Raw genomic sequence first — 15,942 nt, 5'->3', positions numbered from 1 at the left:
TTCAAGCTTCATGGAGTAAGTAATTTATCTAAAACTGGTTAGGTAAACAGTGTCCCTCTTGAAAGAGCCTCCAGTGGTTTGAAGTTACTCCCTCTGTTTCAGTTATTCACTCTTCTCTCCTTTCCGACATTTCCTTTCTGCCCATTTGTCCCAAGAAAGATTTTAAGGTGCTGAAGGATACCTTTCAGGCTCCACAGCTCTCCCCTAGTTACTGCCACTGCAGCTAGTTCTGTAGATTAAAAAACATCAGTAGCTCTCTAGAAATGGGTTACATAGTACACGATCTAGTTTACTACAAGATCCTGAAACAGGAAATTGGTTTAGAAAACAGGAGATTAAGAGATTTTAGTAAGCTCTCACTTATCAGTATGATCATTGTGGCTAGAAGGCACCTCTGGAGGTCTCTCATTTAGTCCCCTGCAGGCCTCATTGCCTCAGCCTCTCCTCAAAGGGCAGGTGCTCCGGGACCTGCCAGCACAGTGGCTCTCTGTTGAACTTGCTCAACACTCTCAACAGGAAAGCCAGAACCAAAGTGCTACTCCACAGCGTCCCAAGACAGAGAAGCCTTGCTCTTTATACACTGCTTTTGCACTACAGCACCAGAAAGTTCCGAGTGCCATCTCTCTGTCACGAGTAATAACAGAAGCATCACTTACAATGAACAAAAAGAGTTTTATTGGAACGTATACACACAGGGATAACAGAGGTATCCAAGTAATCAAATATGGAATGTTTAAGAAAGTTAAAATAAATAAGGATACCAAGATTTGCCAGTGCTAGGTCCAGCACCAATGTAAGTAAATGCCCTCCGAACAAGTTTGACTCTGACGGGACCATCCCTCCAGAGCCTGTAAAGATTCCTACCACCAGAAAGTGGCCAATAATTTTGGAATACAAAGAGTCACAATAGTGCTTTCTGCCCACGTGCAGCCACACTGTTTATTCACTACTTTCGTCTCTTATTTCTTTAATAATATCTATTAAATTCTGAAGTCCAAAAACATAACCCGTGTCTTGGCCCTCATGCACCACACTGTCTTCTCCATAGTACTTGCAGGTTGTGTGGGCAAAGTCTATCATACGGACATCAACAGTGCTTGCAGTTGGTTTGTAGGCATATGCTCCAGCTGACTCATCTGAAGATTCCTCTGAAAGGTCCTCTAAGTCCTCTGGATCCGAATCGACAGAAACTTCCTGTCTTTCTTTCCCGTCATAAATGATCAGCAAGGAGCTCGAATAGAAGCGGTAAGACTCCTGTTTCTCTAGGACAGACTTGAGTTCAGTCAGTTTTTTAATAACAGATTCAAAGAGTTCCCTGCGCAGGTATTTGCCATTGTGGAAGAATTGGTAAAGTGCTTCTTTAAATCCTTGGACTGAGAGTTTTCTTCCATGGTATTTATTCATGAACATTAACTGGCCAGTGCCTGCCTGGTAGACCTGTATATATGAACAAAAGACAAGAGAAAAGGAATAAAGCCACTTGCGAAGCCACTTAAAACCTTCAGGGGAAAAAAAAATAGGACACACTACAGAAAGCTTTTATAAAGGTGATGTAAGACTCACTTAAATTGCTCTTGCATAGTTACAATTGTTAACAAGAGATCTAGCAGTGTCTATGGAGCAAATGGAAAATTCCTTCAGTTTGGATTTCCACTAGGAATGTAAGAATGAGTCTCAGTGAGATTAGGAAAACTGCATCCAAGATCTCCAAAGCTACAATCTGCAGTACAGCCATTCGCTCAGCTCCTGGCCTGCCTCTGCTCACAAGCATACCAGCTGATTTCCAGAATGCTGGACACTAAGTGACAGTAAACACTCCTACAAAACCAAGGTGTGCTCCACAATCCCCTGTATTTATCAAGCCAGAGGTACTCCTTCATGAAGATTCTTTCCTATTGGTCTACACACCACACAGTTTAGTAACACCTAAACATCTGGGTCATGCAAGAATTGCAGGTGCCTCCAAAGTTCCTCCTTGTATTCCAGCACAGGTCTGTACTGGCAGGTGAACAGTGAGCAGGCCCAACTCATTTCTAATCTAGCACACTGTGGCTAGAAATGCAGCCCCCACACTTCCCTTCCTGCCTTCTGCTTTTCCCCGAAGTTAAACAGTGAGCTGAACACCAAACATGCCAACAATCATACCGTGGAACAAGTCCTAGCAAACACTGCTGGCATTCCTGGAATCTATTGGATGGGAGGAAAGGCTTCAGAAAAGCCTTAAAAACAAACAAGCTGTTTCCCATTTGTCACTCTAGGAATGCAGAAACATGTAAACAAAACACTCAGGTGAAAGTCCATGCAACTGTATCTCCTTATTTGACCACAACTCTTATCACATTCACCAAACCACTTCTTGTCTGCACTTTGCAATGAGCCTACTTTAAGTAGTGAAAGATCTGTGCCTTTTCAGGGCCTGCAAGACAGAACTGATTGCTTCTTCATACTCCAGCAAATATCCACATTTTATTCAACATGCTTTTACTGGCAGACCTCCCTTTGAACTGTTTCCTATGCTAGGCCAAAATTTGATTCAATTAGCAATTTACGGCACAGTTTTAATTTGCTGCTAGTGTGCAGACTATTTTTATGCTCAAAGAACACCTTCACTGATGCAGAGCACATGCAGTAGGTTGCTTCTGCAGACGCTGCCTGCTTCAACTAATAAGCAATACCCAAAAGCCTCAATCCTCTCCCTGAAGCAAACAAAGCACAGAATTTCAAGAAGCAATATGTAACCTAAATCCCCCCAGTAAAAGAAATCAGTGCAAGTCTGACATAAGTCTTCCTCTCACCTGCATGCCACAAACTCTGACTCCAATGACAGCTGATGTGCTCTGCTGACACTTGCGGATCTGATTAGCCTTCTTCTCTTCCGAAGCATCATCTCCATGCTGTCGGGTTCCCATCTTAAGGTCCAACACACACGGTACTTCATATCGAGATGTTAGGTTTTCCAGCAAAATGAATTCTGACTCGTTAAGGAACAATCCTCACAACGGGGCACAGAGGTTTTAAAGCCATTGTCACAGATTTTACAGTGTCACAGTCTTAACTTCAAGCATACTCAAAGCATGCCCAGTGTATCTTAGTCTATGCAAAACTACAGCTACATAAACCTGGCATAAAGCAGAATAGGTATCTAGTTCACTGCTTTCATTGGTCTCTAGACAGGGCAGGTGAATTTCCACATTAAGTGAAAAAATAAAAGAACCCAAGTCACATAGAAATATAACCTAGCAGCAGACTTGGAATTACCAAGTAAGGGATTTTTTAGGGCTGGGAAATGAAGATTGTGTGTGCTTCAATTACCATTCAAAAACTGAGAAGCATTTTCACACCAGCTCTGAAAGACAAGTTAAAAAGCACTTCAAATCACCTTTAGCAAGTGCTCCTGAGATATCATACACTTCTAACTTAAGTAACTTAATAATCCTCTACAGTAAGATGCTGAGGATACCAGCCATTAAATGCCACTGATCCACAACTTGTAGGTTTGAATTAAGTTACATGAATTTCCCAGCCTAGCTACTTTATTACATGCTGTAAATACCTGTGTCCTAGAAAGCGCTACCAATCCCTTCCAAGACACCGAATAGATCATGGCTTTAATGTCTCCCTGGATTGCACTTAAGCCTGGTCTGTACTCTTATCTGGTATCTTCAAGAAATAAAAACCAGAGCACTACTTGTTCTGTTAGGGTGTATTTTTATGAAAGGATACTATATTGATTACGGTGTTTTGCGTTTTCCTTCATCCGCTGCAACTGTTGCTGGTGACATTTCATGCTCCAAGGATTATGGTGTTTAAACTGTGAACTGACATTTCCTTTTTTCTCTACAGTATAATACAAGACTTCTGATTTCTTCAACCACTCAAATTCTTCTTCCAATTTGTGACTAGAAAAAAAGAGCAACGCAGTGAATAGAGGTCAAGTAGAAGAACAAGCACTTTAAAGAGTTGTCAGTGGATTTAACTTTACAAACTACTTTGCCCACCTTCACTAAGAGCCAGCATAAGCTTTACTTTGCTTAGTGCTCAAGTTGCCCATCAGTAATATTCCAACCTTTATAAAGCCACCTCCTTATTAAAGTGAACTGGCATATAGCCAAGTACATTATGAAACACAGTAATTCTGCTTATACATTCTTTACCTGTGTGAATAACTTCTATGGAAGTCATGCAAGCAGCAGCAATATGCTCTAACATTTATCCTTTGCTAAGGTCACTGTTTTCTTGCACAGTACATCACAGCTCAAAGTGGGCACAATTAACATAAATGAACAAGGGGAGTATATGTCTCTAAAGGGTATAAAGCAGGATTCCTACAACAGTATGTGAGGTTTTTGGGTTTGGCTTGTTTTGTTAAGTGTTTGGGTGGGGTTTTTTTAAGCTTCAAAAATAACATTGGGAAACCTTTTTCAACTGACCACAGGGGAAAAAAACAAACAAACCAACATAACAAACTAACACAACCCAACCAAAACAAACCAAAGGAAAAGAAAGAAATGACTCAACAGGCTACTGGGCTGAGCACATACTAATTTCACTATTGAACCTGTCTGCACTAAACATGTCAGGAAAAGCAAATGAATCAAGAGAAGAAAAGAAAATTAAAGTTCAGAACTCTGGAAAATTCTTTGGATCCTAATTTGACAGGATAAAATGTTATGCTTCAGCATTCTGCATTCTAGGTGCAGCTAGCAAACATACCTTTTAATTTTTTCCTCTTTCCTGTGCTGTCGGACCCACTCCTTAGATATCTTCTCATTTTCTAACAACATTGTCTTTTTATTAGTCCATCGCAACAGCTTGCTTTTGGGTTCACAGTCAGCATTATCTAAGGTTTCTAAGTTGTCATGGTCCCCATTTAATGGATATGCTATTAGACATAAATTTCCATCTTCATCCTCTTCAAAGCTCACCGACACGACACCTGAAGGAAGAAAGGACACAAACAGTTATGAACCGCTGAAGAGACAAGCAAGCCTTAGAGAATGCATGATATTACACTAAGAATATAGCAACTTTTATTTTTTTCTCTTACCCTGGTCCTTAGTTTCTATCTTGCCACAGGCCAAAACTCATCTGCCAACCTAACAAATATCAAAAGAGCTAGACAAAAATGACACCTCGCAAGAGACAGTTCATCATATTGACAAACATTGATACAAAAGGTTCTTTTCTTTCTCTGATGCAGTCAAGTAAGAAACAAATAATAACAGGAGACAATTTCAATTAATAAAAGCTTTTATTAATTTAAAAAACCTATCTGGTCTGACTCTAAGTGAGATGTAAAACATCTGTTAACATCTTGAAGTGAAAAGTGACCTGCATACAAAAAACCCTCAACTTTAAGTTTTGCATGACAGCAAAAAGAAAAAACTTATCCACACAAGATTTGGTTAATAGATCCCCAGGGGAAAAGATCTGCATGTAGAGCAAAACAAGAGAAGTGTCACATTACAACAGAAACTAATCCAAAAGCTTTCACTTTCAATCACCACGTTTAATTATACATTTTCTTCTCCTTATTGGAATATAGTTTATTGATACTGGTTATTCAGCAACCTTGTGAAGTAAGCAACAAAAATATGATACAAAACAAATCTGTGTGGTACAGAAGTATGGTGAAGTTTGAAAGCATTTTTTTCATCCTCTCCTCAAGAGTCTCTAGAGCACTGTGTTGTGTTTTAAGTGTGTTAGCAGAGCACTCTGACACAGATGGGCTCAGTACTACCTTAGCAAGTTTCATGGTTAATGAAGAAACCATAACAATTGTCTGAACTGGTTTTAGTTTTATTTTGTAGTCCTCTCTCTTTATTCTCAAATCAGTTTGCACAGTTCTTGCAGCCCATCACTAGGCCAGAGGGGAGAGGTCTCGGCGAGAGTTTGGTACTTCTGAGCTGGGCAGGCGGCTCCGAGACCTACAGTACCTGGGGCAGGGTGTGCAGAAGCTCTGACTGACAGTCCTGCTGCCACAAAGGATAGGACAACAGGAAAAAAGGGGGGAGACAGCTAGAAAATGGCCTTTGGCTTTATCCTGGAAAAAATAACAGAGACTGACGAAATGAAGCCCTTTACCCCTAATCCCTCCCCACACTCCCCAGAAAGCCAGGTACACTAATACAATTGTTCTATTACAATTTCAGAAGCATCATTCAAAAAAAAATCATTTTTTCTTCCAGTCCAACAGAACTCACAGACAGACATGTCAAAGTCTCTTTAAGCATGCAGTGAGTAGTGACTCTGAAATATCTCCTCTGAAGTCTTCTGCCAATTTCACAAACATTAAGCATAACTTCATCACCCTTATGGTAGTTAAAATCAACATACTCTAAAAAGCAACTCCATTTAAAAAAGGTGCTTCAGACAGATTTATTAATCACCAGGGAGCAGATGATGGAATAGCAAAGAGAAAGAAGTGTGTTGCTGTTAACTAGCGCAATTCTTCAGAGAAATGAAATTTCCACTCCTACATAACATCTGAGTCAACCTCATCTTGGCTACTTGATCCTTGCCTACCTAAATGCCACGAATTTTCATTTCCTTAATGGCAGAAACACCATGGCAAATATTCAACCAGACACCTTACTGATATGTTTACTGTGATCAAAATGAGAGCCAGACAAGAAACCAAAGAACAAGAGACCACAACTAAGCTTGCACAAAACACTGTCAGTCAATCTTACCGAATTCTTGTAAGCAGACATTAAACAAGTGGCAAAAAAATATTTAGAGATTAAAGAGAAAAAGGCAGCAGAAAACTACTGAAAGCATTCACAAGCTGTCAGCTACTTACCTGTGCCTAAGGGAGATACATGGGCTATCACCAGCAGAGCTGCTCTACTCTAATGCTGTTAGTCAGCCCAAACATCAACTTGGCAAGCATTTCCACCCTGCATCTCCACAGCCTGCCTCAGACAACATCAAAATACATGAAAAGAAAACCCCAAAATCTCTTCCACACTGAAGAGATTTCAGAGATAACAGAGAGCATGGCACACTTGCATTTACAGAAAGAACAACCCCATTCTAAGTTTTGGTAACTTACCCTCATATTGTGGAGTGAATTTACGCATTTCTGTTGGGAGCGTCTCATAGAACTGGTGTTCTCTCTGAATAAGGGGCTTACAGATGGTCTTGTCGTTAAACCGGAGGACACAGGAGTGTCCTCCAACCTGATGAACAAAAGGCTCGAGCAGGACTCCCTTGGAATAGTGCTCCACTTCCATAGCTCCAAATGCTGGGCTCATCCTTGTAGCACATTAGACAGAAGGCGGCGACAGTGGTGAAGCAGTTCAGAGCCGCAAGCCTCCGAGATATGAGGGTGTTTACGTCGGTTCAGAAGTCTGTTAAAAAGACAAGAGAGCGCCGGGCCGTCAGTCTCGCCGCACGCGGGCGCCTGGGTGAGCAAGGTCGAGCGCTGGCGCTGCCCGCAAAGCGCACGGAGGCCGCGGCGAGCCGCGGGAGGCGGGGCGGAGCGGAGCAACCACTACCCGCTCCACTGCGCGGCCGACTGCGGCTCCGCGCCGGGCGCCGCCAAACACCTCGGCCACGCCACGCCCCCCCCGCCCGCAGCCAATGGGAGCCCCGGCGGGGCGGGACTCAGCGCCACGCGCTCGCTCCGCCCAGGCACGCGTGCGCACGGGCAGCGCCGCGAAGGGGCAGGCAGAAGGGGAACTGGCGGCTGCGGAGGCACCGCAGGCTGCTCCGCATGGGCTGCTTTTCCTAATTAAAAACTATCGAGGATAAGCCCCGGCGAGCTACACCAAACGCCTTCCAGCGTCCGTCCCAGAGCCAAATGCACTAGCGTTCCCAGAGATCCCGCCCTGGCTGAAGGCGAACAGCACATCCCGGGCCAGTCCCAGAAATTCCCAATTAACGCCGCGTTTACAACTGCTGCCTTCAGACAAGGCAAGCAACCACAGAAAACTGCCGATGATCAGGCTGGACACTTATTTCACTGGTTTACTCATGACGACGTGTCAGGTGAAGTGTGTCACAGACGCTAACTTTTCAAATGAAATGACAACGCTAATAAGCCACTTGCCACGAACTGATTTTTGCGTGAGCAGAAGGCAAAGTGGGCGCTGTTCCATCAGCATCCATCCAAAAGATCTGCTGCTGCACCCCTGTGACTACACAGGCGGCCTCCAGTTTCACACAGCTTACACTTCAATATGTAGTCAAAGGAGCAAAGCTGAAGAAGGACACATGACTGTCTTGGTCTCTACCTTCCAGCAAATTTTTAAGTTCAGTCGCTCTAATTTTAGACCCGAGCTTTAATGATTAACTTTTTGCAGCTAAAAAGAACCTCGTACTTATTTTGCCTGAAGATCATTACACGGACAATAATGCACCTAATACAAAGAGACTACAAAGTGTTCCAGGTCACAGGTCTATTTTTATTTGTCCTCCTTAGATATTTAACAGCTTTACATTAACTGGAAAAGCACAGACCTACGGGCTTAGGGCAGAACTACAGCCACCTACAGCATGCCCTGTACCTAAGGGCATTAATTGAATTAAACAACTAAACTGCTTAGAAAACAACAGATCGATCCACTGAACTCCAGCTCCTGGAATGTTTACCACACCTCAGGAATAACAGATCAATAGTTTACTCACTACACACCAGTTAGCTTTTAAAATTAAAAAAAAAACAACCACCACCAAAAAACACACACACAACAAAACCAACAAAACCCCAGAACAAACACAGACGATTAATACAGAAAACAAAACTCAGGCCACCTCAGCTAGAGTATGTAGAATCTAATCTGGAATAGTATTTCCCAGAAACACCACTCTCTTCTGAGAGTCCACTTATATTTTAAGACTAGAACAAAGTTAATAAACTTGTTATCTCTATTTGTACTACTTTCTTATGCTTTCCCTAATACAGCTACTGCATGCCCAAGAGAAGTTTCTCATCTACTTCAATGTCAACAACTCAACAACTTGGAGCCACACAGGTACAAGCATCTCAAGTTCCGCTGAAGACACAAGCAAGTTCCAAAAACCTCTTTTAACAACAGTCAAGCTGATCGCTACTGTGGCAGCCAGGCAGGTGGACAGGCACACATCTCAGCCTGACCTCAAACATCAGGATGTTCAACCCACCACTGCAGCTCCAGTAGTCAGAAGGTGGCACTGTCAGTGCTCTACAGCCACTTATTTGCTTGATGACTTCCCACAGAACCACCTACTCCATTCAAGGCCACACTGCTCTTCACCTCAGATTCAAAGCTGGGTTACCAGCAGATGTTTAACATACTTCAACCCTTCAGCAAACACACACTTAGCAAGACACATCAGTTCCTGATTAAGTTGCGACTGAGCGTTGTTTCCACTTTCTATCAGAGAAATTTTAAGTATCAGTATGTTTGTATAATGCATCAGTGACTTTAGAAGTCTCAAGAATTTTCATCATGACTTCCTAGAATCAACACCAACTCTGGTGTTCTGGCATCTCAAAAGAGTGAGAGTTTTCACTTGGGGGCACCTATATAAAAGATCCAGTGGTGACAATACTCTAGAAGAGGCACTTTTAGCAGCATCACAGCACATCAACATTATAAGAGTCACTCTTTCCAAGATAGCATTACCATTCTGTGGCTGCCTTTCTAATTATCCATGATGTAGACACTGATTAGCAGCTGCAGCAGTTCAAACTATGCAAGTACCCTGCAAATATCCCTTAACCTCAAACACCTATGTGGACCGGGTCCTATGGCATTGGAGCAAAACTGCATCAGGAGTTCAGTCTGTGCTATAGAAATGACTCTGTAGCAAAAGCACCTTCAACATGAACAATGTATAACAGCTTATTAAACCAACACATCTTTAGCAAGCTGATTAGCTTGTTTGCTTTCACAGATGCCAGTGGTCCAGCCAATACTTGCACATGAAGCACCACACTGACTTGATAATGGAACTGCAAGGCACAGAACTACACAACACTACTCGTGCTACTTCACTCTTTCTGGGAAAATTAAGATCTGGCAGCATGTCACACAGTGTAACTTCCCATTCAAGCAGTAACAAAGCAAGTATTTTATTGCTCTAATATTGTAAAAATATAATTTATTAAATATTTAGGCAGGCTTGGTCTTTTTTGAGCAGAAGACACAAGAAACACAGTTACACACAGTGCATCCCATCTGTGTGACAAGGCAAATGTGCATCTGCCACAGGGAGAAATTCAAACAAGTTGTGTTTGCTGTCCCTGTGTTAAGTTCTCCTCCTGCTTTTATCTTCCAAAGCCTCAGTGTAACTCCCACATGTTCTGCTTTTATGAGACTTTCCTGGCAACATGCCTCTGCTGAAGAAGCTGTATTAATACAGCTATGCAGCAGAAAGCTACATGCAAAGGGACTGCAGAACAGTGTCAGCAAGAAGTTCCTTGCTGTACGGCCTTTAAACTCACTTGTGCAATTTACTGCCTTCTTATAAACTTATAATGCAGGTATGATTTGAACAGAGCAACAGGCAACAGCAAGCCCTCACAATCCTGTAATTAACTTAGATTTTAATGAATCCAGAGGTTTGAGTTCTCGCTTTGAACAACTGATGTATTTTAGCCTTTCAAAATAAGAAGCACTGTTTACCCAGTAAATTAATTTTGTTTTCATCCAATAAGTGTCATCTCCCTTGCAAACAATTTATGAGTAGTATCTTTTTTCTGCTGCATGCTTTAACTTTACCACTACAATCAATTAGGATTTGTTTGTCAGTTTGGCTCTACTTAACACTGGGAATCTCGCCACTTGGATTAATGACAGGACCTGGAGCACAACTGTAACGCCCATCAGAAAAGTTATGCACTGATTCACTTATAAATACTTTACTTCCATAACAATCTCATCAGGATGTCAAACTGGTGGTACATCCTTAGAAATCCTAAGACTAACAGCTTCAAGTGGCATTGATGCTGACCAGCATAAACACAATACAGTTCTTTACTGCCTTTCCTCTGATTCTACACCCAGTTTGTTTTCAATGCTCCCTGGGCAAGAAAGAGCCTAGAACAGCTGGTTTTAGGCAAATTTCCCAGATACTAAAAACAAGCTCAGTGTACCCTGCCCTCTTCCTATGTTTTCTCAGTGCCTTTGGCAAAGATCTTTTGTTCAAAGGACACTTAAGCCAAAAAAAGCAGACGTACTATTTATTCCTCCACATGTAAAGTATTTTAAGAGAAAAATCTGACATAACTTGAAGAAAGTAAATAAAACCTCATCTAGACACAGTAACAATAACTTGAGCAATGTCATTCTTACAGTCAGCAGCAAAAGATGTTTAAAACCCAAATCTGAAAAAAACAGAAGTGACATATACAGACATCTCATTCTCATTCATATGTGGCAATGACCCCTGGCAAGGTATCACAATGAGCTCATCTTTTCAGACCTTTAATATTGATCTCAGGTGAAGCCATTCTTTGGAATGTAATTCATGCCATTAGATTCTTGACTTCCCATATGTAATTGCATTAACCTTCTCTGGAGAGCACAGCTCTCAATTAAGCAGCACCTCTTTCCTTCACAACCATTTTTAGAAACAGCTCTTCCCAAAACTCTGTAATAGCAGAATTACTCATGGAGAGCTGCCTTTGTAACCATTCTGCTAAAACTTGAGTCTCAAGTGCATGCTTTTTCCTTTGTGTGGTCAGTACCTGAACCTTCAAATAGCCAGAAGTCAGCTTTACAGTGACAGAAATAGCAGACAGCAAAGCTTTCTACCCTTCCTCAGTTCACTGGGTAGTTCAAAGAGAAAGCTAATGTCCATCTACTGCAGCACACTATAAGCCCACCTAACCATGCAGAGCTAAGCCCTTTCTTTAGCTTCCAAGGAAATGGAGGAATGGCACAGTCAGCCAACAGGAAGAAATTTTTAAAAGGCTATCAGTGACCTATTAGACATGCCAAAGAGAAAGCTGCTTCAGTGTGAAGATTGCTCAGGAGGAAATGATTATCAGCTGAGGAAGGACACAGGAATTGCAAGTATCAATGTGTTAAGCATATGGTATGGTTGCAAGAGTCCATCACCTGTTTCATGAACAAAACTGAAGTCATTACATTCTGTCAAAAAGAACAATCATTCATGACTGAAGTGGAATAAATATGCTTTCCACTACCAGCATCTTAATACTTTACAAATAGCAAAGTATATTACTTGAATTAAGAAGACAAAGTACAAAATGGAAGATACAACATCAGAATATCAAAAACATTAAATACATTAAACCTGCTCAGGCTCAGAGTTCTTGCACAATTTGTGATTCTTTTTAATGAAGCCCAATGCCATTCCTCTACATATAAGACTATTTTATTCACAAGTTCATCCAGTTTATCATTAGTGAGGAATTCCTTCTAGCATTCACTTCACTTGTGCTTAGCTCGTGGATTAAATTTACTCTGGTGTGTTCTGCTCCAGAAGTTCTTAAGCATAGCATACAGATACTCAAATCCTCTAGTGTCTAATTAGCTGCCTTAGAACAGTATTGGAAACACAAAATTACATTTTAAAGATCAGCTGCACAGACATTTGCAAGCAAACCCTGCACAACAGATGTTCTTCATTCTTACCAGTAAGAATACCTCTGCATTCATTTATCACAAGCTATTTGCATTACATTTTATTTGCGTTACTTGGCACACAGAGGACAATTTTTTGTTTACATTAGTGATGTTAATGTACTGAAGATAAATGTTTTTCTTTAAGATTAGTTACCACAATAAACATTTGCTCTGCGTAATCCTGCGAAGTTTAAGGCTGTTCCTAAGGCCAAGATTCCTAGCTTCAAGGATGTGTTATACCTCCAAACACAAGTCCCACAGTAGAATGCTTTTGAAGTCTTTTGTATCTCAGATCACACTGTAAGTAATTTTAAGTAATAAAAGCTATGGCTTCTAGCTTTTAGCTGTTTTTTTTTTAATCTTATTAAGGTAGCAATGCAAAGCCTTGCATGACAGCATGCTTGTAAGAGTCCTATGATTCTGGGAAAAGCCTTAAGTTTTGCAGGATTACAGAGAGCAAATGTTTATTATGGTAACTAATCTTAAGGAAAAAATTATCTCCGATACATTAACATCACCAATGTAAACAAAAAGTTGTCCCCCAAACACAAGAAATGCAAATTTAATACAGCAGACATAAGACCTTCCAGCATCAGAGTGGGAAGAGGGGCTGGCCCACAGCATCAAGCAGAGATCACTTTATGAAGATGATGTCACACAGGCAAGCATATTGCTCTTCAGTTGTTTCATTTTCTGTTCTCCCTAAATGTAAAAAAATAGGAGAGAAGGCAGCAACATGCTGGGCTATCAATTTCTGTGCAAGTAAAGGTTACTCAGGCACTTCTGAAGCAAATCAATCAATTTATCAATCACAAAGTTATCTCCATATGACTTACACTCAAGAGATGAGTAAGCACGAGGTTTATAAAAATAGTCATCAGGAACACTGGCAAATCCAAGAACAAAATACCAACTTCTCTGCACCCACATATTGAGATGACGTGTGCATTTTCTCTCCAGCCAGAAATACTTCTGCTATAACCTTCACTGGTAAATCTTCAATGAAGGTGATGGGAGTCAGGCATTATAGTTACAAGTATCATAACCACCTACAAACACAAAAAGCCAAAGAAGAGCAAATTCTTCCTGCTGAATGTAGAGGTGAACCAATAAAAGAAACTACCTGCTTGTTAAAATTGCTGACACAATGTAATTTTGCCTTTTACTAAAGGGATGGTGACTGCAACACCAAATTGGAAAAAGGAAAAACCTTTGGATAAAACCAGAAAACAAAACAAACAACTATCCTTTCATCAATTTGATTCATAACTTCAAAAACACTTAAGAAATACAAAAATTTTAGTCAATTTGGAACTGCAGAAAAGCTTCCTGAAATGCCCTACATTCTTCTGAGGACCTCACATCAGGTATTTCACACCTCAAAGTACCAGTCCTCTGGACTTTCCCCTCTCTACTGAAAGGAGGAAAGATAGTCCAACACTGGCCACAATGGCAAAAGACGCAAGACTCTGTTCTGCTGTGAACTTCACAACACTTTAAGCTTGGTAGCAAAAACCTTTCATATCTGCAAAGGACGTTGTCTAGACTACAGAAAGACACTGCACTGAGATACTGAAAAAATGTATGGAAAAATGCACTCTTTCAGCACAATATTTTTTTTTTTGCCGGGCAACATGATTATGCTATCTCCTTTTACTCTCTAAACATACTTCTAATTTTGTCTTCCTTTAAATATAACCCAAACAGCTACTACCAGAAATTAACTCTGCCACACAGGTCAGGACACATTTACATCTTAAATTTAACATCATGGCTGCAAAACTGCCTCTTGCAGCAAACCCCAAAAAGGTTTTGATATACAACTGTAGAAATTAAGAATTATGGAATATTAAGCATAATAAGAGAGCAAACTATCCGAAGTTACATAATGTTCTGTTATTGTTCATCATGCACAAGCATTATCCTTATCTTCCTAAAACCAGCTCTACCATTACCAGGGGGAACCCAGTTTCCCAATCCTTTTGTCTGGAAAAGCAAAGCACATAACCAAGGCAGTCCCCAAGAGCTTCTAGCTCTTTCTTAACAGAAGCATGCACAGCAACTACAACTTCTTAAACCCTCACAAGGAGTTTGCATGCTCAGTAGAACTATTGTTTCAATATCCCAAAAGCAAGAGCTTCCAGCTTTTTCTACACCCTTTGAAATCTGTTGAGGTTAACAATTACCAAACTCTGGAGAAATGCCAGAACTTAGGTACCTCTCAAGTAAAGCTATTTTATATCCCTAGAACAAAAATAAGACCAAGTTACAGGTTACTAAGCATATTCAGCCAGAAAGGAGCATGCAGTTCTGACCCATGCAGATTTTCCAGGGATTGTGTAATTTAAGATCCTGCTTCTTTTTTCTACTAAAAAAATCCACGGAAACTTAAGAAACCTGAACCACAAAACCTAAGCTACTTAAACTTCCTATTTAGAAACTGATCCATCTTAAAACAGTTATCTGGCACCAGTGGCTCAAACCACTACTTGCTATAAAAAGACAAGACTGTCCTTTGTCGTGGAGAAACCAAAGTAGCATTCAGCCTTTAATCTTCTGAAAAAATGACAGCAAGAGCCGAATTGTGTGGATGAAATGCACATTAAAGTGTTACTCAAGATATGAAAAACAAACAAAAAACCGCCACAGAAATCCAGGTTATGTCTTTCCATTACCACGAATTTAGCAGTCTGAGAACTGTATTTCTAGCCACCCAATAAAACAACATGGTATTGTTGTGACTGGCCCTTGAGGTGTGACCCATTTGCCTTAAGCTGCTCAAGAAGACAACTGTCAAGTCCTGTTCAAAGGTCACACTCAGCTAACTACACAAAGATTTTCTCTGTCTGTATTCCCTTCAGAAATCTGTAATACTTTTTCTAAGTAAATAATATTGGCTCACACAACAAGGCTGTTAAATTTAAGCACAGATGCTCAAATCTCACTATCCAGCCTAGCTTCTTGAACAAGAATTTCCAGAGAAACATAAAGCAAAGATCATCTCTAAGTAAAACATTACAAGAAGAACGGTGCCCAAAACACAGAGCTACATATTTCATGCATCCCATTTATGTGTATTTTAATCTATGCCATAAGCACACATCACATGAGGTTTTTAACCATTTTCTACAAAACCAGAATAAAGCAGCCCAGAATACAGTCAGACCTGAAATGACCACCCACATTTTTAACTATAATTTTTGCAGTGTAGGTGCCAAGATTTTACTTCTGATTATCATGACAGATGAGCTGTTTTAGAGCAAGACCTCCAATTTCATTACACACATTTGACATCTCTTTGAAAACTGTATTTGCTTAAAAACATTATGAATTACTGAAAATATCCCAAATCAAGTAACAA

At 40.7% G+C, this 15,942-nt stretch overlaps 1 protein-coding gene and 1 long non-coding RNA gene across 4 annotated transcripts in view; both read right to left on the bottom strand.

Moving 5' to 3' along the window:
* Nucleotides 1–652: 652 nt before the first annotated feature.
* Nucleotides 653–15,942, bottom strand: part of IP6K2 (inositol hexakisphosphate kinase 2) — a 36,328-nt gene continuing 21,038 nt past the window's right edge. For all 3 annotated transcript variants that reach the window (XM_064156766.1, XM_064156764.1, XM_064156765.1), the window contains 5 exons: nucleotides 7,055–7,352; nucleotides 4,714–4,936; nucleotides 3,724–3,899; nucleotides 2,796–2,971; nucleotides 653–1,437 (listed from right to left, as the gene is read on the bottom strand). In XM_064156766.1, coding sequence (XP_064012836.1) covers nucleotides 940–1,437; nucleotides 2,796–2,971; nucleotides 3,724–3,899; nucleotides 4,714–4,936; nucleotides 7,055–7,256 — 1,275 coding nt within the window. In that variant the 5' untranslated portion in view covers nucleotides 7,257–7,352 and the 3' untranslated portion in view covers nucleotides 653–939. The remainder of the gene's footprint in view (nucleotides 1,438–2,795; nucleotides 2,972–3,723; nucleotides 3,900–4,713; nucleotides 4,937–7,054; nucleotides 7,353–15,942) is intronic.
* On the bottom strand, nucleotides 5,779–7,048 carry LOC135182541 (uncharacterized). The gene is made up of 2 exons (XR_010305239.1): nucleotides 6,803–7,048; nucleotides 5,779–6,043 (listed from the first exon to the last, which is right to left on the bottom strand). It is a non-coding gene; the product is annotated as an uncharacterized LOC135182541 (long non-coding RNA).

The sequence above is a fragment of the Pogoniulus pusillus genome, chromosome 16, assembly GCF_015220805.1.
Source record: "Pogoniulus pusillus isolate bPogPus1 chromosome 16, bPogPus1.pri, whole genome shotgun sequence".
Taxonomy (NCBI): domain Eukaryota; kingdom Metazoa; phylum Chordata; class Aves; order Piciformes; family Lybiidae; genus Pogoniulus; species Pogoniulus pusillus.
This window is presented reverse-complemented; position numbering and strand designations above follow the sequence as displayed.